This window comes from Bos indicus x Bos taurus, chromosome 11 (genome assembly GCF_003369695.1).
Source record: "Bos indicus x Bos taurus breed Angus x Brahman F1 hybrid chromosome 11, Bos_hybrid_MaternalHap_v2.0, whole genome shotgun sequence".
NCBI classification, from domain to species: Eukaryota; Metazoa; Chordata; class Mammalia; order Artiodactyla; family Bovidae; genus Bos; species Bos indicus x Bos taurus.
In genome coordinates, this window is record NC_040086.1 from 96,771,166 (window position 1) to 96,797,918 (window position 26,753).

Here is a 26,753-nt window from a genome sequence, read left to right on the forward strand (position 1 = left end):
TGGGGCGGCAGCCGGAGCGGCGGGGACGGGCCTGGCGCCGGCGGCGGCGGAGGGGGCGCCGCGGGAGGGCGATGTGAGCGCGGCGCTCTCGGCAGGTGAGGCGCGCCGGTGAGGGGGCAGCGGGCAGCGGGCGAGGCGCGGGCGTAGCCGGCGGGGTCGGAGGCAGTCCCGGGCCGCTGTCCGGCTCGCTCTGGGCGCGGCGGGGCTGGAGCCTCCGCGCCTGGTCAGTCCGGCGGGTGGGCGGGTGGCGCGGACTGGAGCCGAGGCCGGGCGGGGTCGGGAGGCCCCGGGCACCTGCTCCGGCCAGGCGCGCGCCCCCGACGGGCCAACCCTGCTTTGGCCCCCGGTGTCGGGAAGCTGCTTGCGGTGCTGAGGGTCGAACTCAGCCAGCTGCCCCGGACTCCCCCAGCCTCCGCCCTGGGCGTCTCGGGATCTCCTGCTTCCGGGCTCCTCGGCCCCGGGGGGCGCTCCCGCTTTGTACCGGGAGGCCGGATGGTTAAGTCCCCTGGACAGCCGTGCCGGGCCGTGGGGTCGGCCCTGCTGGTGGCTGCAACCGAGCCCCTGCCCCCATGCCACCCCTTTTCTCCAGGTAAACAGGCGACGGCGCGTCGTGCTTGGCCCTGGACGTCTCCATGGTCACTCTTGCCCTCGGAAGGTCCTGCCGTTACGGAGGGCTGGGCTGGCCTGGGGGGGTGTCTACAGTGTCCTTCTAAGCTAGGCGGCTTGTGCCTTGGGGCGTCGACAGTCTGCGAGTCTCAGGCTTGAGGTTTCAGCAAGCCTCTTCCATGTTGGACCTCAGATTCCCACTTTGATCAGTGAGGGTATTTAGATGAGCTCTCTAGAGACGCTTCCAGTTCTGTCAGTCTATATATGTCTGAAATTGGAAGGGCTGTCCCTGGTTCAAGATACTGGGCAGTTTCACCGAAGAGTTTGCAGATCTGGACTTTTTAGCCACTTAATACACTTGGTTTCAGACAGTCTTTAAAATGAGTCCAAGAAGCCTTTCTAAACCTTGCCTTATCGTAATTCATCCCTCGCTTTTGTTCCTGGCAGGAGTCAGTCACGTCCTGCAGAGTTTTTGCACGCACAAAATTTTTTGTTGTTTATATCTGCCCATTTTCCCTTTGTTCCCTAGTCAGGCCCTCTTTGCTTGACATCTGGATTATTGCAACAGCTTCTTAACCCGTCTCAGACTTCAGAAGTACCCCCACCTCCCCCACCCTTCCTTTATGCTAATACCAAACTTAATGTTGGAAGTCAAAAAAAGAGTTGAGTGCTTGCTTATTAAATGTCAAGACGCTGTTCCATGTGGTGGGGTAAAGTCGTGGAGGCACACTTACAGTATCCAAGCAGCTTTACATTGGGTGCAAAGACTCTACCTGTGCAAAGGTGACTGATTTGATGAGAAAAGCCTGTGAGCTATAGAATTAAGAGGGAGGAGGGATGGAGGTCACTGTAGGCCAAATGGTCAGGGAAGGCTTAGTGAGAGTGGTGGTTTTGAGCTGGCTGTTAAAGGATGAGTAGGACTCAAGTAGGAAAAGAAGAGTCAGGTCCAGTGATCCTATGGAGTTAATGAATAGACCAGTCTCCTTGTGGAGAAGGGTGCATATAGGAAGGGATAAGAGGAAAAGATTGTCTGGGCTGGTTCCTGAAAGAACTTGAGCACTAGGCCAAAGTTGAAACCATTCTGAAGTCAGTGGTGAGAGGCCAGAGACTAGAGGTCATGATCATTTGCAGGAGGGGAAGGGAGAGGCTCAGGGCCAGGACATCAGCTAAAAGGCTATGGTATTTATACCACTTTCAAAGTCGTCTGCCTGCCACATTGTGTCCAGTCAGTGCCCACCCTGTCTTTTCAAGGCTCTCCTTGATTTGGCCCCTGGTCGCCTCCCTGGACCTTATTCACTGCTTCTCCTCCCTGTCTGTCGTCTGTCTCCTGCAGAAGCGAGTTTGTGACTGCCTCTAGGGCCTTGCTCCTCTAGTTCCCCCTTCTGAAGTACCGGCCTCCTTTTTCTTCTCTGTGTAAATTCTCCATTTCACTTCCTTCAAGCCCCTGCTGAAGATATACTTCCTCCAGAGGGTGTTCCCTGACAGCCCTACCCCCATCCATGCCTTTGTGGCACTCAGAATCTAAAGCACAGGACTCAGCACTTGTTCCTTGGTTATTGAACTTGCTCTTGTCCCAGTTGGAATGGGTGTTTTTGGAGGGCATTTTGTCTTAATACTTATCTAATATTGTAGCTGTACTTTTATAACAGGTATGTAAACACTTAATGGTTTTTGTTGGTAAATGACTTATAAACATTTTTTTGAATCCCCTCTTTTTAAGGGAGACTTTTATTATCAGTTTTCTCTGTCATATGTCATTGATGTCTAATGCTGCTATTTAAGGCAGGTGTTTTCATCTTTCCTTCTTTGAGTGCAGATAACATAAAACAAATCTTTGAAACATTAAAATATTTGCTCTTGATTATGGGAAAAGAAAAAGTCATGTAATTCTTCAGTGGGAGGTTGTGGAGAAAGAACATGAGCTTGGGCATCAGGTCTGGATTTGAATCCCAGCAGGGCTCCTTACTAGCCATGTGAGCTTGGACCATTTATATAATGTCTTTGACTCTCTTGTTTTCTCGTTTGTAGTGTGGGGATAATAAAAGCCATTTCCTAAGGTTCTGTGGATTTTGAAATGAAGAAAAAAAGTATGTGAAGGAGGTGGCAAAGTTTATAGCACTTGGTAACCGCTTAGTAAGTTCTCATCATCATCATTATTGTGAGGTGTAAATGTGTCAAGGTGGGGACATGCCAGGTTGCTGACCTTCAGTGTGTCTACTGAGCTCTGGGTTTCTGCATGTCTGGATCCTCATTCTACCTTCCAGCTGAAGTAGTTGTCAGAAATGTCTGTATCACGAATCTGGAATGCGTCATTATGTTTTATTCCCATTAATTTCCATCTTTCTCAAGTGTGAATTCTGCTTCATGTTTTTCAGACTTCTTGATTGTGTCCATTTAATGTTTTGTAGCTGACAAACTGCTGAATTTAGCTTAGTGAAGCTCAACTGATGTCAGTTTAATTTCTAATGGTTATTTTCTGGTTGTATTCATGGCATGGAAAACCTCATGGAAGAAAGCGATTCAAGGTGAGCTTTTCTAATCCTTTCAGCATAAGAGGTTCGGATTTAATCTATTTCCCAAGTCCAGTGCCCCTTGACATGCCAGCAGCGTGCAGATAAGATGCAACTCTTTGACTTGATTGGGGTCTTTGCCCCAGGAAGGCATATTTATTCGTTTTTCTTTTCTACTTTTATTTATTTGGCTGCATCGGGTCTTAATTGTGGCATGGGGATCTTCGTTGTGGAGCTCGGGCTTCTCTCTAGTTGTGACGAGGGCTCTAGAGCTCAGGCTCGGTATTGGCCATGTTTGGGCTTAGTTGCCTTGTGGCATGTGGGATTTTCCTGGACCAGGGATTGAACCCACGTCCACTGCATTTCAAGGCGTATTCTTAACCACTGGACCACCAGGGACGTTCCTTATTTATTCCTTTAACTGAAACTAATGTTTCTATTTCATGATAGGATTTTAAACATCTAATTGCCCGCTTCATAGAAGTAAAAATAATGGACTTTATGCAGAGAAATGGCTGCAAAGTACAAGAAATTGTAACCCCTTAATTATTGCTGTGTTGGTGTAATGGTGTAATGATACAGCCTTAAGTGAGAATTTTTTTTTTTCCACTCATAGGTGATCAGTAAGGCTCTAGCTCCAATAAAACCCCTAATTCTCACCACTGTGCCTGGATTAAAGTTTTCCTGTTATAGGAGAGAAGAATCCTGGTTTTGGAGACAGTCAAATCTAGGTTCAAATCCTGGCTTAGCCATTAGTGAGTTGGGATGAATTGGGAGAGGGTCTTAGTTTCTCTGAGTGTTTTTCCATCTGTAGAATGGGTGCAGCTGCAGAGTCTGTTTCATGGAGTTGTCATGAAGATTCGGTGAGCGGGTAGAGAGCTTATTTAGCGTACAGTACACAGGTGGAGCTCAGTGACTGTTATTGCCAGGCAGGTTACAGAGTGCATTCCTACCTTGCTTGGAAAGCTCAGAAGAAGCTTCTGATGTTTTGTACTGACTGAAAGACAATCCCCACTGTCAAAGCACACTGAGCTCTCAGAATTAGTGTAGCTGAGCAGACTTGGAGAATGTTAGCGCCTTGGTAGGAAATCTCACAGTTTGGATAAAAATGTTCTTTCAGGCTCACATGAATTAATGCAGTAAGAACTCTAGACTTGTTTTCTTTTAAATTAGGATGAGTGCTTCATGAATATCCATCACGGAATGCCATTTTATTTATTTTTTTTTCCTTGCGTTCGGTTTCAGTAGCACCACAATGTTTCAGGCAGGCCTGGTGTTTTTCGGCTGCTACTTTCTGAAGGATTAGATTGTAATTCATGACAGCTCAATTTTAGTTTTGACCTAGACCCAGGCAGAAATACCTAGGAAAGTTATTTTTATAGTGTTGTTACTGCTGTTTCCATGCCTGTTGTCCCCAGTGCTCCCATCTGCAGTCTTTTTAATGACTTTTTGTTTAAGAATGAAAACTAGGGATCTTCAGGGTCTTCAGTGCCTGATGAAGTCTAGCTTGAGTTGTGTCTCCAGTATCAGCAAGTGACTGAAGCCAGCAGGTGCGAATCTGGGTTTGGAATCATGAGCATCTTGATGCAGAATAATGGTACCTCCTGGTGCCTTAAACAACTTCCAAATTTGTAACCTTGCTTTCCTTTCTTGGAAGTGTCACTGGGTATTTTTAAATGAAGTGGAGCAAATGAGAGTGTTTATGGGTTAGATGGGAGTGAACTACCTTGCTAGATTTTTCCTGCTGGTGAGACGATCCTACATCTCTTGGGTGTTCAGCGGGAAAAGTTGAAAGCTGAGCCACCAGCTTGGTTGGGGTTGCTGAGGGCCTCCCTCTGCTAGACTCTGGGCACACAGTCACTGACCGCAGAGAGCTCACCCCCGGGGGCGTGCACTCAGCAGCACAGCCGGCTCAGAAATCAGCACATCGCAATTGCTTAGGTTTTACACTTTTACTTTTGTTCATGTTGTCATTATGGGGAAGCAGTTCCTGGACTTTACCCAAGGATTTTGTCGAGGGGATTTCAAGACTCATGTGGGTATTTTGCCCAGGTGATGTGCAAGTGTCTTTTCTTATCTTTAGGTTCTCTTTGGAATGGGTTAGCACTGTGGGAAGATGGCACTCGTCTAGGTTCTGGTTTTCATCACTCAGTTTCCTTACAGCTTAACAAAGGGCATGATGCAGAATTGTGCTAGTTCAGTGAAATGGCGTGTTGGAGGGAGGATAGATGTGGATGTTTCCTCTTTCATGAGATACCGTGTTACAGTAGGAGCAAGTCTGTTCTCAACTGTCTTGTCTGTTTTCTCTGTCTGAGTAACCACATGTTAGCGCGTGGGTCCTTGGCTACTACAGTTTTGGTTTACTCCCAAATGGTTTATTGGTCAACTCTGTTCAGTTGCCCAGAGGGCAGCCTAAATGCAGCTTGTCTGAGGCAGAGCTAACTTGCCTTCCAAGGTGGATAGCATCCCTCAGTCTCCAAGTCCTACTGAGTCCTTCTTTGGACTCGTGTTCAAATTGGCAGCCACCAGGATCCAGTTTGAGATTTCCAGCCTGGTATTCAGGGACGTCCATGTTCCCACCGTGGCATTCCTCTTTCCCTGGTCACTCCTTGTACCTGGGGCCTGCCTGGCCACTGCCCCAGACACCATACATTTTCGCCCCGCTGTTCTTTGATTCTCCCAGACTTCTGCCTGGAGTCTTCTTCCTGCCATTTGAAATGCAAAGTCCTGTTCAAATATTGCTTCCACCATGAAGTTTTTCTGTTGGATTAAAGATTTTTTTTGGTCAAAAGTAATCAGTCTTGTCATTGCTCTCTCAGTTCTTTGTTTCTGCCTCTGTAATTGTCTGCTTGATACAGTAATTATCCATTTGCAGCCTATCTTTCTCTAGATTCTTTGGTTTTAAAAATTACATCTTTTTAGGTAGAATCCTATAATGTATCTTAAAAAAAACTTTTAGTGAGACTAATACAGCTATATGATAAAAAATTCAAAAAAGTATAAAAGTCTATTCCCCTTTCTTCTTCCCAGTCTGTAGTCCTCATTCCCAAAAGTCACCAACATCAGTGGTTTCATGCGATTCCTTCCAAAATCGGTACAACAGCATATACTTGTTCTTTTAAGAAAAGTACGTGAAGGAATCAGATATATACATACATATTTTTTAATATCTTGTTGTTCAGTTGCTCAGTCGTGTCCCATTCTTTGCGACCCCACCATGGACTGCAGCATGCCAGGCTTCCCTGTCCTTCACCATCTCCCAGAGTTCGCTCAAACTCATGTCCTTTGAATCGGTGATGCCATCCACCCATCTCATTCTCTGTCATCCCCTTCTCCTCCTGCCTTCAATCTTTCCCAGCATCAAGGTCTTTTCCAAGGAGTCGGCTCTTTGCATCCGGTAGCCAAAGTATTGGAACTTCAGCTTCAGCATCAGTTCCTCCAATGAATATTCAGGGTTGATTTCCTTTAGGATTGACTGGTTGGATCTCCTTGCAGTCCAAGGGACTCTCAAGAGTCTTTTCCAGCACCACAGTTGGAAAGCATCCATCCTTCGGTGCTCAGCCTTCTTTATGATCCAACTCCCACATCCACCTTTTTGGCTAAATATTAGAACTCCTTTTCAGGTCAAAGGATACAGATCTGTCTCCTCCTTTTTTTTTTTTTTTTTCTGGCATGTGGGATCTTCCCCAACCAAGGATCGAACCTATGCTGCCTGTAATGAGAGTGAGGAGTCTTAACCACTGAACCTCCAGGGAGGTCCTGTCTATTCTTAATGTCTGGGTAGTGTTTCATTGTTGATTGGGTTTTTGTTTTTTTGAACCAGTCTTCTCTCCATGAATTTTGAGCTCCTTTCCCCTCTTTTTTTTGCTACAGTGAATAAAAATGCTCAGCAGACATCCTTGTTTCATATATCCTAATATGCTATTGTAAGTACTGTGTATTTGTAGGCTTAATTCTTAGTAGTTAATTGTGGACTAAATAGTAAATGCTTCTTATATCTTGATCAATGTTACCAGATTATCCCTAAGGATTACACCTGCACATTTTTTTTAAATTAATTTTTATTGGAGTATAGTTGTCACACATTTAAAAATGTGTGCAGGTCTGATGGGCTAGGAATGGTATGTCATTTTTTCTTTTTGTAATTCACATTTCTCGATCATGAATAAAACTAAACATCTTTTCATATGTTTTTTGATCACTTTTTCTCTCAACTGTTCATATCTTTTGCCCCTTCTTCTGTAGGATTATCTGTGTGAGCCCAAATCTCTTTGAGTTATAACATAAATTAAGGAATTTGGAAAGTAGCCCTTTGTCAGAGGTGCGTGTACTTTCCCTCAAAATGTCGTTTATCGTTTGGCTTTGATGGGGAGGGGGGTTATCATGCATTTCTATGTTGTCAGATGTATTTGTGCTTGTCTTTGTTGCTTCTGGGATTTATGTCATGCTTGCAAAGGCCTCTATGTCTTTATTGTAAATAAACTCACCCATGCTTTTCAGTTAGTTATTTTTCGGTGGTAGTCACGTCTTTAAAAACTACTGTCATACTGGGGGCGGTGGGGAGGGGACGGGAAAGGAGGGTTAAGGAGTTTGGGCTGGACATGTACACACTGCAATATTTAAAATGGATAACCAACAAGGACCTACTGTATAGCACAGGGAACTCTGCTCAGTGTTATGTGGCAGCCTGGATGGGAGGGGAGTTTGGGGAAGAAGGGATATATGTGTATGTATGACTGAGTCCCTTTGCTGTTCACCTGAAACTTACAACATTGTTAATTGGCTGCACCCCAATACGAGATAAGTTTAAAAAGATATTGTCATAAGACTGTAATGACATTAAATGGAAATAATAGGGCCCTTCTTACATGCCCTAGTGCTGTATAAGAAATGGATAAGGGTGCAGTACCTTTGGAAACTTGGGGAGCTGTAGTTTCCGTGAATCAGGCGTTTTGTGTGAGCCTGTAGTGATCACAGAGAAGCGCACTCATGGCCCTTTCACCTCATTTGCTCACACTCAGTGGACGGAGCAGGCTGCGGGGAAGAGCAGAGTGGTGATGAACGGGTGTCTGTCCACCCTTCCCAGGGTCAGCTGTGTCTATTAGATTATGGTCGGCCAGTTTCCCTGTCTTTGTGAAGTGGCTCTTTTTAAAGCTCCTTCAGGTAAAATGTGTGTATTCCTAGTGAGCTTTGGACTCTTGATTAGGGGGTATCATTCCCTTTTTTGTAACATTTCAGAACAGCCTCTTGTCCTGATGCCTGGGTGTGGTCCTGTGTTCCTTTTTTGGGTGGGAGCTCGAAAAGATTTCAGGCAGCTTTACTCGCTAAGCCTTGTTGTCATATGGTCTTGCATCAGATTTTTGTTTTCTTTTCAGAGTGTGCATGCACATTTATTTCTAGGATCCCTCTCCTTCACCTTTTACTTCCAGCCTGCCGGTCGAGTCTCCCTGGCTGACTTGAATGGTAATTGATGGGCCAGCACCTCTCCCCTGTGGCTTGTGCCCACATTGCCTCGCCGAGTGAATGGCCTCCCTTCTCTGGCTCTCCAGTCTGTCCTAGCTCTGCAGCCTGTGGTCGTGGGCTTCGAGCCTGCCCACTCTTGGCCCCGCGTGGTTCTGCTTGCCCTGGCCTGCGCTGGCCTTGCCGCTCCCTCAGTGCTTTCAGAGCTGGCTTCCTCACCACTTGGTCAGTCCTGGGTAGCCCCTCACACCCTGCTTTTGCTTTGCTTTTTAAAAAAATGTTCATTTATTTGGCTGCACCAGGTCTCAGTTGCAGCACACAGGCTTCTCTCTAGCGGCGGAGCGCAGGCTCCAGAGCTTGTGGGCTCGGTAGTCTGTGGCTCCGGCTTACCTGCCTGTGGCATATGGGATCTTAGTGCTCCAGCCACGGACCGAACCTGTGTGCCCTGCGCTGGAAGGTGGGTTTTAACCACTGGGCCACCAGGGAAGTCCCTGCTCTTGCTTTTTGAAGTCCAGTCTCAGCGCTGCTTTGCATTCTGTTGAACTTGGGCTGAACTTGTGTCTTCTTGGCAGCATGTGCTCTCTGTGACTTTCACCCTGGAATACCAGAAGGATCGCTGACTTGAGCCCGAGATCCGTGGGTTCTAACGAACAGAGGCTTTAGCATATAAAGATAGCTGTTTATTTAAAGCAGGTTAAAATCAGCCAGGGTGCAGGGCTCTGATGGGGAAGAGGGAGTAAAAGCTGTAAGTGTGGAGGGCATAATGTACCGCAGCTGGAGGGCCACCTGGGACTTTTTTTTCTGCTCAGGGCCCTTCCTTCTACTCGTGGCTTTGATCCAGAAAAGAGGGAGATTTTGATCTTGAAAGAGGGTGCTGTCGTAAATTCCTAGAACTAAGACTGCTCATTCACCGGGTACGTGCACTTGTAAGTTTGGCAGGCGTTACTAAAATGCGCCCCTTTGCCTTCTCCACCTCCCTCCTCTTCACAGAGGAAGGAGTCAGAGCCCTGGGCAGCAGTGGGAGGATATTTGTCACCTGCCACTATCCCTTTCTCTGGCCACCACCCTTGGGCAGGAGTGTAAGCTAGGTCAAGCTTTCTTTTCCTCCTGCCTTTTCCTCAACTCCCCTGCCTCCCTGAGTGGTCCTACTGTTACCCTTGGGAAAATCAAACAAGGATAAGGGATTATTGTGTAGGGGCTCTAGATGGCCAAACTTTGCAACAGTCCTGAAAAAGTTAGCCTCTTCGAGCCTCAGTTTCCTCACCTCTCAAGTGAGGGTGATAGTACCTGCCTTCTCGTGGAAGGTCAGGATGATTCAGTGAAGTAATACACATAAGGCCTTTACAACTTGCTCAGCATGTATGGAGTATTCAGGAAACGCTGGTTATTGATAATGGTGGTGACGGACTTTCCCAGGTATCGAGGGGAGGCTCAGAAGTGTGGTGGAAGATGGCAGGGATTCCCTTTTACAGTTGCCGAGGCTGGTGTGGGGGTGGTTGGATGGATGGCAAGGGTGCCCACATTCTTCCCAGAACCCACTGTTTTGACCAGTGGTGGCTGAGTCTCCTCAGCTGACTGTGGCAGGGGCTGTGTGCAAGGTGAGAGCTGCCTCCAGAGGTGTGAAAGGATTCCAGTGAAGGTGGAGAGCAGAAAGGTTTGTGTATCCATTAGTTGAATGAGCAGAAGAGGATTATGAAGAAATAGAGGAGCTGACAATTTTGAACTTTCCAGCAGACCATTTTAACTAATATCCTCTTTAGGTATGTTTTTAAAAAGAAGTATTTCACATTCTTATCCAAAGTATAATTTTACAAACAAAACCAAAATAAGTATTGTTAAAATTAAGTGTTAATGGTATTGAAGAAAAATATCCAGTTTATATATACTTGTTTTTTAATTAAAATATAGCAGCGTAAATATCTAATTGGGGGTGGTTTTGTCATGTATGGATGTGAGAGTTGGACGATAAACTGAGCGCCAAAGAATTGATGCTTTAGAACTGTGTTGTTGGAGAAGACTCTTGAGAGTCCCTTGGACTGCAAGGAGATCCAACCAGTCAATCCTAAAGAAAATCAGTCCTGAATATTCAGGACTGATGGAAGGACTGATGCTGAAGCTGAAATTCCAATACTTTGGCCACCTGATGCAAAGAACCGACTCTTTGGGAAAGACCCTGATCCTGGGAAAGATTGAAGGTGGGAGGAGAAGGGGATGACAGAGGATGAGATGGTTGGATGGCATCACTGACTCAATGGACATGAGTTTGAGTAGGCTCTGGGAGTTGGTGATGGACCAGGAGGCCTAGTGTGCTGCAGTCCATGGGGTCGCAAAGAGTCAGACACGACTGAGTGACTGAACTGTAATGGGACAGAAAGAGCTGTGATAAATCTGCTGAGTGAAAGAATACTGATTCTGATGTATTTGGTGAGTGGCATAATCAAATTCATTATTGTTTTCTGTAGCAGCTGCAAACTTAGTCTAAATGAAAAACAATATAAATCACTCCTCTGCATTATCAAAAATGAATTCCATTCCCCTATCTCTCAGAGTTGGGAGGAATCTGCAGTAAGCCTGTAACAAACTACAAGGCTGGGACTCTTATTTATCTTTGAATTCCCTTTGGTCATGTGCATGTAGAAGATTGAAATTGAATATTTCCTATAAATGTAGAAAAATAATTTAAATTCCCAGTCAGTATGCCATTTAGTGATTGCAATTAAATCTAATACTTGCAGCACGTTTGACAGAAGGCTGATTTTCTTAATTTGTAAAGAACTCGGACAATTCAGTAAAAGAGTCAGATACGGGCAAAGGAGATGAGCAGAAAGACAAACAGACAAATTGCCATTGAACACCAGAATAGATGATCTACCTCACTTATAATTAAGTCACAGCACAATGAGATGCCACTTTTAACCTGTCAGCGTGGCCAAAGTGAGACACTTCGATACTTGTTGTTGGCAGTTATGGGGGTACAAGCCCTTCGTGCGCCGTTGGTGAAAGGACAGTGGCTGCTGCCTCTTGGGAGATGAGTTGGCATTATCCATGGATGTGAAACTAACCCAGCACTCCCTCTGCTAGGAGGAAATGCTGTGACCATTTAAATGGTTTCCTGCTTTTGGCATCACCTGGGGACCGACTGAGCACATGGTGACACAGCTATCCATGGAATACGAAGAAATCAGAAAAGAGGATGAAGTCGATGAATTTGCGCTGCTGTGAAAGGATTTTAAGGAGTATCAGATACTTTTTTTTTTTTGACTGCGTTGGGTCTTCGTTGTGGCACCGTGGCCTTTTTCCTGTTGCTCAGCACAGGCTCCAGAGCACTTGGGCTCAGTAGCTGTGGTGCATGGGCTTTGTTGATCCTGTAGCACGTGGGATCTCAGTTCCCCAACCAGAGATTGAACCTGCATCCCCTGCATTGGAAGGCAGATTCTTAACCACTGGACCACCAGGGTAGCCCCTTAAATACATGATTGAAAAGCAGCCTACAGGACAGTTTATGCTGATATGTGTTTATAGTTTTCTCTGAAAGAACACCCACAAATGCTTCCCAGTGGTTATCTTTGGAAGAAGAGACCGGAGGAGAATGAAGATGCCCACTTTATATTTTTCTGTACTATAGTTTGAAGTTTGACCATATGCATATATGTTACTTTAAAGATAAAATTAAACGTTGATCTAACTTAGGTGTGGGCCCGCTGTCATCCCATTCACAGGAGAGGTCAAGACCCTCGAGGAACCAGTGATTAGCCCATGCTGGGAATGGCTAATACAGAGGATACAGAGGAGTATGGAGGGTTCTGCTTGAATTTGATGTCTCTCTAAGAAGTTCTGACTTCCGTTGCTTCCGGACCGCTGGACCTGATAAGTCAGGCCTGGGTGTAGACTTGTGATTAGTTATGCCTTTACTCCCTTTAACCTGGTAATGTGACTAGGACTTAAATTCCCTGTAATTTCCTTGTGTGTCAGTCTCTGAGAATCTTCCTCCTTGAGTGTTGGCTTGTTAGCAGCTTGAGGCTGAACTCTGAATGTCACTGTCACAGCCGAAAGGAGGTGTCAGTGTCAAGGAGAGAGTGGAGCACTTCCTTTCTCATTTTGCAGAAAAATGGAATTCCTCTCTTAGGTGTTAGTCGTGGTCTTTTCATTTTTCTCTTCAGTGATTTGCTTTCGAGTGCAGTTCTCTGCTTTCTGAGAAGAAGAGAAAAAGCCACGTAGAGGAGGAGGAAGCCTCATTGTGGAGCTGTTTTCAGTTTTAGACTATTTCAGAAATGCTTTTTTGTTTTCCTTTTTCTACTGGTTTTTGCCCAGGACTCTGTACCTTTTAAAAGCCTGAACCCACCTTCCTTTTGCCCTTTAATTCCAAAAGTCACTGTTTACACATCCTGTGTGTCCTGAAAATGCTGTAATGAATAGGTAACATTTGACCACTTGGCAGGTGCCAGGCAGTGGGTGTGTTCTAGAAAGCAGTCTGGTGTAGTTATGAGCCTGACCTCTGGCTCCAGACTAAGTTCATCCATTAGCACTGGGACCTTTGGCAAGTGTCTTAACTTCTTTTCTTCAGTTTTTTCATCTATAAAATGGCAACAATCATAGTATTCCCCTCAGATTGATAAGAGAAGTTAACCTATGTAAGATGTTTAGCACGAGATAGGCACTCATTATACCTAAGCTATTGTACTCATTCATCGCATGAATTTCCTTCATTCAATTTTACATCAGTCGTGTTGGGTAATAGTTCTTCCACAAGCTTTTCATACAGAGATCAGAGTTAACTGATTTGTCTGCTGCTGCTAAGTCGCTTCAGTCGTATCCGACTCTGTGTGACCCCATAGACGGCAGCCCACCAGGCTCCCCCGTCCCTGGGATTCTCCAGGCAAGAACACTGGAGTGGGTTGCCATTTCCTTCTCCAGTACATGAAAGAGAAAAGTGAAAGTGAAGTCGCTCAGTCGTGTCTGACTGTTCACGACCCCATGGACTGAAGCCTACCAGGCTCCTCTGTCCATGGATTTTCCAGGCAAGAACAGATTTGTCTGAGGCCACATAATTATTTAAACGTTCATTGTTGTTATTTTTACTAGAAAGTAGCACAGCCAGGATTCATAGACAAGTCTAATTTCAAAACCAATTCTCTTTGTTACACCATCCTGTCCCCTAAAAAAAGTCTCGGTAGCTAATAACATTGATTGCCGTGTGCCAAGCATCCATGGTACAGATTGCTTCTTACATGTTTTCTCATAACAACCCATGAGGCAAAGACTATTACCATTAAAAAAAAAAAAAAACTGAGACTTGGAAAAGTTATAAAGTACCTTGCCCAAGGTTTTATAAACGGAAATCCGGCATCGTTTGAATCCACATCTGACTCCAAATTCTTCCAATGAATATATTATGATCTTATTTTTTTAAAACTAGATGAAGTGCCTTAAATTTTTTTTTAATGCTACCTGTTTTAGATAAGTAATACATCCACATGGCTCAGAAATGTTAAAAGTCTACAATGATTCACTGAGAGCTAATGGGTCTTTCAGCTACTCTGTGATTTCCCCCTCCCAATAGGCTGTTTGTTTTTGTGCATCATTTCGGAAATATTGTGCTCGTATCTGTATATGTTGACACAGGTATATGTGTTTTCACTTTGCTTTGTACAAATATAGTATCATATATACTGCTCTGCATCTGATTTTTTTCATTCAGCAATATATTATAGTGATGGTTTCATAACAGTATGAAAGGGAAGTCGCTCAGTTGTGTCCGTCTCTTCGCGACCCCATGGATTGCAGTCTACCAGGCTCCTCCATCCATGGGATTTTCCAGGCAAGAGTACTGGAGTGGGGTGCCATTGCCTCTTCCTTATTTATTTTTTTGTTTGTATAGTAGTCTTTAGTATGGACATATCATAGTTTATTAGTCAGGCTCCTCTTGATTAGAATTTAGTTTGTTTCCAGTCTTTTGTCATGAACTATGCTGTAATGAATTCCTAGAGCTAGAATTGCTCAGTCATGGGGGATCATTTGTAATTTTGCTGGATACTATTGAAATGCCCTCCATAGTGTTTGTACCATTTTATATTCCAATGTCTGTCAAATTATCATCTAATTGGGATTTTAATGTATGTGTGTGTGTGTGTGTGTACATATGTATATATATATATATATGTCATTCCAAGAAATGCATGTTCGCTATAGAAGTTTGGATCATACAGAAAAATACAAAGAAAGTAAAACATCTTGACTGTTTCATTAATGTAAATTTTTTGTATATATTCTTTAATATTATCTATGTTTATTTAATATTTGTAAATACACACATACTTTTAGAAATACCCTTCTTTATATTCTGTGATCACCTGATTTTTGTGACAGCTTTGTTGAGGTATAACTTACATATAAAAATGCCCATCTTAAGTGTACGACTCAGTGACTTTTTAGTAAACGTAAAAAGTTGTCAGACTACCATCGTAATTCAGTTTTGGACTATTTCCATCACCCTTGAAAACCCTTCCTGGCCATTTGCAGCTGATCTGATTTTTTGCTGTGTCACTGTATATTTATTCAGCACATTTTTACTGAGTATCCACCATGTGCCAGGCAGTTATCTGGCAGATGGTTAATATAACAGGTAAAAATTTCTACCCTCGTAGTACTTGTATTTTGTGGAACTCAGAATTCTTCTTTAACATCATTTTAGTAGTGACTTGGTATCTGGTATATAGGTGTGTCGCACTTTAATAATCCCCTTATCATTGAACATTTATTCAGGTTGTTTCCATTATTTGCTTTGTAATTGAATGTAGTTATGAGTAAATTTTTGTGCCTTTATTCATGACTTTTTTTATGGTACAGAGTGCTAAGTCGAGAGAAATTCCTGTTTTAAGGCTTTTGTTTTATTTGCTTACCAGAGTATATGAGAGCATCCCTCTTCCTATAATCACTGCCTACTGAGTTGTGCTTTTAAAAGCCTGGGCAATTTGAGAAAGAAGAATTGTGTCTTGTGTTAATTTTTATGTTTTGGCTTATTGATGAAGTTGTTAAGCATTTTATCCCTACGTTTAAAGGCTATTTTAATTTTTTTTAAGCATCTGTTCATATTCTTTGCTCACTTTTCAGTTGTCCTATTTGGCTGTTATTGATTTGTAAGAGTTTTATAATTCTCTGCCATGGATGTTATATATTTTTCATAATTTATCTCTTTATGATAAAAATATATTTTTTAGATGTAAAGAAGTTTTTTATTATACTTAAATAGTTAAATCTCCCTTTCTTCTGATATCTGTCTTTGTGTGCTCAGAAACGCCTGCTCAAAGTTATTTTTGAGTGTGTTATGAAGAAGGGATCTGACTTTATTATTATTTATTCATATTATCCCAGCAGCATCTATTTCCAGAAACCTTCCTCTGTCACTGATTGAAAATGGCCCCTGAAGGCCATCCTGGTCTGATTTCTGCCCGCCTTGGTCGCCCCACGTGTCCTCTGCCCTTGCTCCTCGTCCTAGCTGTGCTACTGTGCTCCAGCACTTCTTTCCTTCCCGACTCAGCCTCTCCTCCTCTGTGCGTGTGACTCCTCCTGTCTGGAAGACTGGAACGTTTCCCTGCAGCACCCCCCAACATCTGGCTAACCTTTACTCTTCCTTGAGGTCTCAGCTGAGATATCATCCTTCTATCCTCCATTATGAAAGATCTTACAGCTCTTACCACAGTTTACAACAAAAGAATTGAAGCTCACCTGGGTCCCTAGTGGCAAGCATACTTTTATACTGTGTATAAATACATACACTCAGTGTATATTTACAAGATGAATGAATTATAGCTTACTCATCCATTTTGACATCTGTGTGTTTGGCTGCAGTTTTCTTTTTCTATTATTTTTTCAGGATTTATTCTTCTAGATCTTTGCTGCCCAGTATGGTAGCCACTGCCCACTTATGGCTATTGAGGACTTGAAATGTAGTTATTCCAAATTGAGATGTGCTATAAATATAAAATATACATCATGCTTCAATGACTTAGTATGACAGATATGAAATTCTAAGAGTGTTGTGGAAATACCTATGTAACCTTGAGTAAGACCCTTCTCTTGTATCTCAGTTTCCTAATCAATAAAATGGAAATAATAATGGGGAAAAAAAGACTTAGTGTGGAAAGAGGAATATAAGATATCTCATGAATAACTTTCTAATGTTGATCTTAAAATGGTAATGTTTTAGCTATATTGGGTTTAAAAAATGGTTTAAAGTTTATATTTTTACTTTTAAACAATGTTAACTGCTAGAAAACATTACACATGGCTTACATTGTATTTCTGTTGGACAGCAATGTTCTAGATGAATTTTAAAATCATTTTGTCAGATTTCTAATAAAATACCCCATTGAACTGCATTATATTTATAACCTAACTTGCAGGAAATGTGTTCATCTTCATAGGATCAAATCTTCCCACCAGAAGCGTGTGTGTGTCTTCATTTGTGTGTGTTTTTGTCTTATTTAAGAGCTAGCGTTTTCTTCTTGTAGATCCTATTTTTTGTTTATCCCCCAAGTGTTTTATAGTTTTTGTTTCTGTTGTTGGTTGTAACTTGTCATTAGCTTACCTAACTGGTTTTTTATGAATAATAATTTTTGGAATCCTCCTGTTATTAGATCCTGATTCTAACAGATTTTTTTTCAAGCAGTTCTTTTGTATTTTCTGTGTAAATAAGCGTATCTCCCTTGAAAAGTAATTTCACCTCCTCTTTTCTAAAGGCTATATGCCTTAGTTTTCTCTTTTTGCTTTGCCTGGAACGTCAAGAACAATGTTAGGTAAAAGAAGTAGTGGGTAGACAACCTTCTAGCTTTGCAGGCATTAACAGGAATTCTACAAAAGTGTTTACCAGAATGTGTGCCCGGGAACACTGATTCTTTGGAATATTAATATGTGTACCTTGAGAGAAGAGCTTCATGGTTAAATAAGTTTGCAAACTGCTGAGTTGAATAGAATTCTTGTCCATAGGACTTTGCAGATGGGTTATTATGCTAATATTTTTAAGTCCTAGGAGGTTGTGATGGTGAGCTTGGGGCTTATGTTCTACTGAATACATATTGGGAAATGCAGATGTGTTTCCTTTTTCAAGGTGATGTTGCCATTGGTTTGCAGTAGACACTGTTTATTATATTAAGAAAATATTGTTCTTGCTTTACTAGCTTACTGAGTATTTTGTTCCTTACTTTGAAAGTAATTTAACTTTCTAAAATGCATATTCAACATAGAATTGATACGGCCATATGGTTTTTCACCTTTGACTTATTGAGATTGCAAATTATATTTGTGTATTTCATAATATATAGCCATCCTTGGAGAAGGAAATGACAACTCACTCCAGTATTCTTGCCTGAAGAATTCCATGGACAGAGGAGCCTGGCAGGCTGCAGTCCATGGAGTCGCGAGACTCGGACACAACTTAGCGACTACAGAGAGCCATCCTTACACTTGATCATAATATATTATTCCTTTAATGAGTTATTTTTGCTAATATTTCCTTTAGGATATTAAAGAAAGTCTGTTTAGTGAAGTCTCTTTACTGAGGTAAAGTTGACAGTCGTCTTTATGCTGTTTGCCATTTCCTGGTATCAGACATATGCCCTATGAACAGAGATGCTTTACCGGTTTGAGCATGCGTCTAGAACAGTGTGAATGGCCTGAAGGTCATTTGTGCTTTAGCACTTCTGTTTCTTTTTAATTTAATCCTGCCAGTTTTTGTTATCCTAAAAATATATTTATGCCACTCAGATTTCAGATTGATTTGAATCATAAATCTAGAATAAATAAGGGCACAGGATTCCTCTCTAAAATGTTTTAACAAATTCTGATGTGATTAAAAAATATTCTAATGTGATTTATCACACTGATGGATATTTTTCTGAAGGAGTCTTAAATTTAGTTGCACATTGTCTTATCTTAAAATTTAAAACTTTGTGATTAAATACTCTTCTATATTACTTTTTTGTTTTCTTTGGATTTAACTTATTGTTCCTTTTCTAACCTCTTAAGTGATTTTATTTTTATTCTTCAATGATAAAAGTGTTGTAAGGCATTGATATTGCCTGTTAAAATTTGTTATTTGAGAACCCCAGCATTTCATTGTGAAAAATATCAAGCATACAGAAAAGTTGAATTTTATTATACAACAAACAACTGTATACTGAATCTAGATGCCACACTTGTTAACATTTTGCTCTGTTTGCTTTATCACATATCTATCTAGTTCTTTTTGGATGCATTGTCAACTAAGTTGGACATATAAATAAATTTCATTCCTAAACCCTTCTTACTGCAGATTTGATGTGAGTTTTCTTATTTTCTAAACAGCTTTATTCCTTATTGATTTTTCTCTTTGATTCAGTACTTATTCAGGAGGTGTTTAAATTTCTATTGATTGGGCTTTAAAAACAGAAATATAAATGTCAGATCTAATTTGGTTGTGGTCAGAGAATGCAGCCTGAGGTCTACACCTTCTGTAGTTTTGAGTAATCAGAGCTGTGGATTCTAGGCAGGGGGGCAGTTAACATCATAAGCACTGGCAGAGGATGATACACTCCTGGTATGTCCATCATTCTTGCTCCTACCCTCTAAAACCTCTTCACTGAAAGAGATCAAGCATTGCTCTATGAATCACCGACCCCAAAGGAGATAAAGGTGTGTAGAGCTGAAGGGGAAAAAATGTACATCAAGACAGCAACTCAAATTCTAAACTAAAAAGGGCTTATGCTCCATTCAGTGTATCCGGTGTGCCGTATACTTGAAAAACACCAGTTGAAAGTATGCACATAAAGCAGAACATTTTAAAAAATGAATATACTTATCTTTTACAGAGTACAACTCCTCAAAGGTAGGTGAAACAGGAAAATATGTTTCTCAAAAGGATACCAAGTTCTCAATTAGAGCAAAGATGGCCCTACTATATGCAACATGTTTTACTTCTATCAAGATGAAAGGCAGCTAAGACTCTAGGCTAATTGATCATTATTTAGCTTTAGGTGAATTAAATGAAGACATGAAGGACTGAAAATAAGTAAGAGGAAAATTGCTCAGGCATACCCTAAGATATACAGTAGCTACAGTGATGACGGTGGTGGTCTTTTTTGTACATTTGTGTTTATACGGCTTGTACTTAAGTGAGGAGTCACTGGTGAATTATGAAACTCTCTCTTTCCTCAGATTACGCTTCATGTCAGTAGAAATGGACAGCAGCAGTTTTATTCAGTTTGATGTGCCCGAGTACAGCAGCACCGTCCTGAGCCAGCTAAACGAACTCCGCCTGCAAGGAAAACTATGTGACATCATTGTCCACATTCAGGGTCAGCCATTCCGAGCCCACAAAGCCGTCCTCGCGGCCAGCTCCCCCTACTTCCGGGACCATTCAGCACTAAGTACCATGAGTGGCTTGTCAATATCAGTGATTAAAAACCCCAATGTGTTTGAACAGTTGCTTTCATTTTGTTACACTGGAAGAATGTCCTTGCAGCTGAAGGATGTTGTCAGTTTTCTGACGGCAGCTAGCTTTCTTCAGATGCAGTGTGTCATTGACAAGTGCACGCAGATCCTAGAGAGCATCCATTCAAAAATCAGTGTGGGAGATGTGGACTCCGTGACCGTCGGTGCAGAAGAGACCCCGGAGAGCCGCAACGGAGTGAAAGACAGCAGCTTCTTTGCCAACCCGGTGGAGATCTCCCCGCCATACTGCTCTCAGGTACGGCAGCCCACCACAAGCAGCGATCTTCGGATGGAGACCACACCCAGCAAAGCTCTGCGCAGCAGCCGTTTACAGGAGGAAGGGCACTCGGACCGAGGGAGCAGTGGGAGCGTCTCCGAGTACGAGATCCAAATCGAGGGGGACCATGAGCAAGGGGACCTGCTAGGGAGGGAGAGCCAGATCACCGAGGTGAAAGTGAAGATGGAGAAGTCCGACCGGCCCAGCTGTTCCGACAGCTCGTCCCTGGGAGACGACGGGTACCACACCGAGATGGTTGATGGGGAACAAGTCGTGGCCGTGAACGTGGGTTCCTATGGTTCTGTGCTCCAGCACGCCTATTCTTACTGCCAGGCAGCCTCACAGCCGGCCGGTGGTGTATCTGAGGCGTTCGGAAGTCTGAGTAACTCCAGCCCCTCCAGATCCATGCTGAGCTGTTTCCGAGGAGGACGGGCCCGCCAGAAGCGGGCCCTGTCCGTCCACCTGCACAGTGATCTGCAGGGCCTGGTGCAGGGTTCCGACAGCGAGGCCGTGGTGAGTAACCCAGGCTTCGAGAGTAGCCCACGGGAGAGGAGCGCGCGAGGTCACTGGTACCCGTACAACGAGAGGTTGATCTGCATCTACTGCGGCAAGTCCTTCAACCAGAAGGGAAGTCTTGACAGGCACATGCGACTCCACATGGGAATCACGCCCTTTGTATGCAAGTTCTGCGGGAAGAAGTACACGCGGAAGGACCAGTTGGAGTACCACATCCGGGGCCATACCGATGACAAGCCGTTCCGCTGTGAGATCTGCGGGAAGTGCTTCCCTTTCCAAGGCACCCTCAACCAGCACCTGCGGAAAAACCACCCCGGCGTGGCAGAAGTCCGCAGTCGCATGGAGTCCCCCGAGAGAACAGACGTGTATGCGGAACAAAAACTAGAAAACGATGCCTCGGCCTCAGAGATGGCCCTGGATTCCCGGATGGAAATTCACACGGTGTCCGATGCTCCTGATTAAGATGGTAAAAAAAAAATAGTGCACCCACGCAAAGCACATTAATCAATGCCTATTTGTGATTTGCTTTGTTGTCATCTTTGGTTTTCCCAACCATCTGGAAATCTCTTGGTCTCTTGGCAGTTTTTCTAAGGTTTCTGGAAGGAACACTCCATGGTGTTTATCCTTTCCCGCCCCCCGCCCTCCCTTCCCCAAGGAGCTCAAAGCATGAAGGGCAATGTATCCAGGGAAAACAGGCTGACAGTATTCCTCTTTGGCCGAACTCTTCATCCAAAATCTGCCAGTGATTTAGCTATGCCAACTGGTCGACCCTCCGTCTCTGCCAAGAGGCATACTCTCTCATTGTGTGCACTGGCGCCAGTGCATTTCCATGGAGAGAGACTGGGATGCCGTCAGCTGATACAAATGGGTAACCTTTTCTAATTTAAAATTACTTTTAGGGGGTAGTTAGACAATTTATATATATATATAATAAAGCGATTATTATATATATAGTATATATACATTCTCAAATTTGATTTTATTCTGGTTGAGGTGAATGTAAGAGGAATATATAATTTAATACAATGTGAACAGGGCTTTGGACTCTGTCTCGTCCCTACCTAATATGTTAGGGTTTTGCCCCTTTATTTCCCTTATGAAAGAATGTTAATAGGTTTTCATATATATATTAATCATTGTGTCCAAAAGCAAGCAAAGCAAATCACAGTGTTCATAGCTCTGCTTCATAACAAACACATAAACCAAATGCCATAAAACGTATTCAACTCTAGTTGGAAACCATTTGGAATTTTGTTAGTTGTCCAGTTAGGTAAGCTGGATGACCCGTGGTGCTGACCTTTTTACATAATGTAGTGTTATATTAGCCAACCCCAAAGGAGCAGTGGTTTTCAATGTTTTTACTGGCCTCTGAATCTACCTTCATTCCGTACTGTAGAAACACACACACCAGGTAACTAAATCGAATCACTCTACCGTGAGTTAGTACTCGCAGTAAAGGAAAGGAATTTGTAGTTCTGTCTACAAAACTCTACAAGCAGTGTTGTGGTTTTTTGTTTTTGTTTTTGTTTTTAAACCTTCTTTCTCTTTTCAAACAGCCAGTTCAGGTGCACAGCAACTTTTTCTACATGCAGTTCCCAGGGAAACTGCAGAACTTGGAATTTGTACTTTTTGTAAAGATATACTCTATGGGAATTGCAAGCAATATATCTATCTTAGTATTGTGTGTGCTGACAAGAGCCTCATTGGCTCCCCCACTCTCAGTGTTTCCTGCTTAAAGAAACCAACAGTTAAAAAGCCCTCTAAGATACTCTGTGTGTCACCAAATCTCTGTGTGTCACCATTTTTTTGGTCACGTGGTGCTATTTTTTATGTTATGTATCTTTTAGGTCAGTATAGTTGTAGAAAATGTGAAATGTAATGGTAAAAGTGAATTACAATTTTTTTTTCCCCTTTCCTGAGTTTATAGCTTGAAAAAAGACCTCAAAAGCATGTGCTGGCAAACACATTACTGTATTAAAAAAAAAAACCCGAGTCCTATTTGGATACTGTTTTATTAGTGCTTGAGGAAATGTCGTGAGTTTTATATTTTGTTCACCCATGTGCTTCTGGTATACAAAACAGGATCTATAAGATTGCTCTGGTACTGTATACTCCAGCAGAGAGTAACGTGAGCAATTTAGTGTTGAGTTTGTGCCATGGGCCGCTGGTAAGATATCAGCACTCCAGACTCTTCTGCTTTGAGAACCTTGGCCCTAAAACTCACAACCAGTGTGTCTCCCCAGGAGAATAGCACAAACCCCCTAAGAGGAAAAAAAAACAAAAGTGAAACCTCAGAAGCAAGGAGTTAAAAGGAATACAGAAATAGATGTTTGCCGGTTTCCCATGCTTTTTTGGCTCTTAAAATACCAAGAATGGAGTTGGGGTGGGGGAGTGTTTGGGGATTTTTGTTTTGTTTTGTTTTTTGGTTCTGGGGGAAAAAAAAATCATTCAGGCCCTTGTGTGTGACCGCCCCCCAGGGTGGTAGCTGTGCAGTAGCGTCTCTTCAGCACAGGGGGTCTGTCCACACGGCGTGAGCCACCACGCTCCACATCAGTGTTACTACGTCCAGACACACGCGAGTCCTGCTGCTCGAGGAGCGGCTTCTGCTACCGGGTATATAGTATGCCTTTTCCTGTCAGGCTGCCTAAGTCCGGGGCCTGTTCTCTCCCTGAAGCACTTGTTCAACTCCTATGAAAGCCCTGTGCCTCGAGGGGAGGCTGGACCCCCTGTGTTTACCCACTTAAATATGTTCTGGGGTTTCAGGTAAATGTTTGTAATTTTTTTTTCCTTACAAGTTTGGTTTTGATTTTTTTTTTTTCTTCAAAGAATTAAATGCAAAAAATTTGTGTTGTGATACAAATTAAAGTTTGTGACAAGAAACACCCAAATCGAGGACACGAGAGGTCAGGCTCAGGGAAGGAACCTCCTTTTCACTCAGGCTTGGGGCCTTCCTCCTGAGAGGTCTCCAGAGCATTCTGTGATACACGAGACAAGTGAGGGAAGGCACTTGGGGCAAGCGCCTCCAACGTCCTGGTTCTTGTCACCGTGTCCGTCTTAACCTTACGTACATGGAGTTCTTCGTGTGTGTAAGTTTGTTTAACTGGTTTGAGTTTACCAAAGAGTGACTTATCCAAAATTGTCTTTGACAAAAAAAAAAAAAAACTACATTGCTTTGATTGTACAGTTCAGGTTCAGACATTGTAATGGGACTGTTAAGGGGCAGAAAAATTGATTGCGTTTCTCTCGAGTAATGATTCCACATTTTGCAAGTTCCACTTGCTCCCATTCACGTTGCTAACACTTTACCTTCTCCACTGCTAGCAGTGCTCAGAATGAATTCTCAAGCCATAACCCAGTACTGTAAGGTTCCACAGGGCTTCGCGGGAGGCCGCGCGCAGGCCAGCGCAGAGCTGGGCGCCGTGCTCCTCGGTGTGCACGGCCAGTGAAAGCTCAGCTCCGTTCAGACCGGGCAGCAGCAATTAATTGTGCCTTGTCACATGAGGATGTGCCAGGAGGATTGACGTGACCACACCAGAAACATTCCCTCCCCGAAGTTCACTTCACGTCTCCACAGACGAAGTCCGCTGTGTAACTCTTTAGAGCGACTCTTTTTTTTTTTTTTGGAAAGCGAAATCCCTATTTCTGTACAGTTTTAGGTTAGATGTTTCACTTATAACAAATGCAAAAACTTAAGACAAAAGTGATATGTGAAGAAGTCTTTTACAGTAAAATATATCCTGAATCCATATAGGTTCGTTCATAATTGAGTCTCTTCTTGAGCTACCTTTTCTAACACGTAGACAATGTGAAGACAGTGACAGCGTCCTTTTCTAGAGGTGTTTAACCTGTTCTTACAAACTGTGAAAACAAAGAATTTTCTACTTTACTAATGTTTGTGGTTTTAAACAGTTATTTTCATTCTAATCAGTTCTCTACCCTCTAATTTCTACTAAAACTGTAAATACATTTAGAAATGATATTTGTAAATACAGTATATGAAGTCAAGTTAATTTTGGGGACAGTGGAGAACCTCCCAATTGGCTCTGCCTTGGCAGTTTTGTTTTTTGTTGTTGCTGGTTTTTTTTTTTTTTAAACAGCAGAAAGGATACTGTCGGTTCACTGTTAAGCAGAATATACTGTAGAGCTAAATTGATAACTTCTAAATCTTCCAGAGCATGACTAGATGTCTTTTCTAATGATAGCAGTTATATAACCAAGTCTTTTATTTGTCCCTTAGCCCAGACCATAGGCCTGCATATTTTTGTGTGTGGTTTTGTTTTTACTTTTGTTTTTATAGCCTCTAGGAAGAGTTTGCAGGAACACAAAACAAGGGCTGGGATGGGGTAAAATCATCTATGTGAACGAGCTTTACTTTAAAGAAATCAATGTATTTTATTTTAACAATGTTTCCATTAGTTACTGTGATTTTCTGTTTTGTTCTTTTGTTGTTGTTGTTGTTGTTATTGTTCATTATTGTTAAAATTCTGTAATGGTTTCCTGTGAAGCCTCCACTGAAAGGGACTCAAATATGCAACACCTAAACTATTTTCCAAGGGCACATGCCCCTTGAATGGTGCTTCTAGACTGGTCAGGGTTATTTATTAAATTTTATATATGAAAGTATTGGGGAATTATGTAAATTCTTTATATGAAACTATCTAGTTCATAAATCATAGATTTCATATTACTCAGTGCAACTGAACTGAAAGTTCAGAAGAGTCATTCACATTGTTCGAAATTTGTAATGGTTGTCACACATCACGTACGTCTTTTCAGTAAGTGCCAGAGTCTTTGCACTGTTTCTGCCCAGTGCTTGACTCCTCGGCCACAAGAGACCCTTTTCTCTCTGGTTCCCTTGGGTCTGGCACAGACAGGGCTGGTGTAGTTCTCGATCAAGTCCTGGAGTAAGCCTTGCAGCAGATTCAGTAAACAGACCTCTTGCTGCCCCCTCAGTGACAAGTATGCTGTGAATTCAACCTTTGGACTTGCTGCCCAAGCCTTTGGTTGCTGCCCTGACTCTAGTAAGAGGTAAGCGTATGGTTTGTTCGAGAATGACCATTTTCCTAATGTGAAAACCATCTCTCTCACCACTTTGATTAGTAGGGCTAACATTTTTTTCCGTTATAAATGGTTGAGCAATTTGAATGACTTAACACAGTGTCATTATCTTGCAATATATAAACTGGTAACCTCACAACTCCACACTTCATCGCCATATGAAGTAAATGAAGCTAGCTAAGCGGATGCTGTATCAACTCGTAACTTGCCATTAAGGATTATTTTATAGCATGAATTTAAGACTATTTATTCAAATGATATTTTACTCTTGTATTCATTTTGTTTTAGATTTGTGACATTGAATATTTCAGTGCTGCTTAATTTTGTTCTGAACTCTTGTTTCTTGCTTGTAAATGGCTTTTTTATGGTATAAAGTCAATGGAAATTGCTGTTTGTAAATAAAAATGCTGCTAGAGCAAATGTGCTGTGGTCTCCGTCTATATCTGCCCCTTCTGGCCTCCTGAGTTTCACTGGCCCTAACAAACATCCGCTGGTGTCACAGTTTCTGTAACCACTGTTTTTGAAAGGTTAGAATTTCATAAGAAGCTCTTGTGCCACTGTGGTGCTGGAAAGAGAAAGAAGCAGATATCTCTCTGACCTTTCTCACATGTGGCAGAGACTGGATTGCCAGGGGGCTGAGGTCTGCTCCCGAGATATCTGGTGAACTCTTTTTTCCCCATCTTCCTGCAGAAGTACGAAGTGTCCACTCCCAGCACAGAACTTTGAGGTGCACACACCCTGTCTGCTGCCTCCAGCTGTTGCAGGAAGGGGGACCCCTTCCAGGGCCCGGGAGTGGGCTCCTGTCTAACACTGAAAATGAGTTGTCTGAGGAGATATACGTGCTGCCAAAGCATTTATTG

At 42.8% G+C, this 26,753-nt stretch overlaps 1 protein-coding gene across 1 annotated transcript; it reads left to right on the plus strand.

The window, feature by feature from the left end:
- Positions 1-26,313, plus strand: ZBTB34 (zinc finger and BTB domain containing 34). Its single transcript, XM_027556296.1, has 2 exons — positions 1-95; positions 19,767-26,313. Exon 2 carries the CDS (start codon positions 19,777-19,779, stop codon positions 21,295-21,297), a length of 1,521 nt encoding a protein of 506 aa, XP_027412097.1. The 5' UTR covers positions 1-95; positions 19,767-19,776; the 3' UTR covers positions 21,298-26,313.
- The last annotated feature ends 440 nt before the right edge of the window (positions 26,314-26,753 follow it).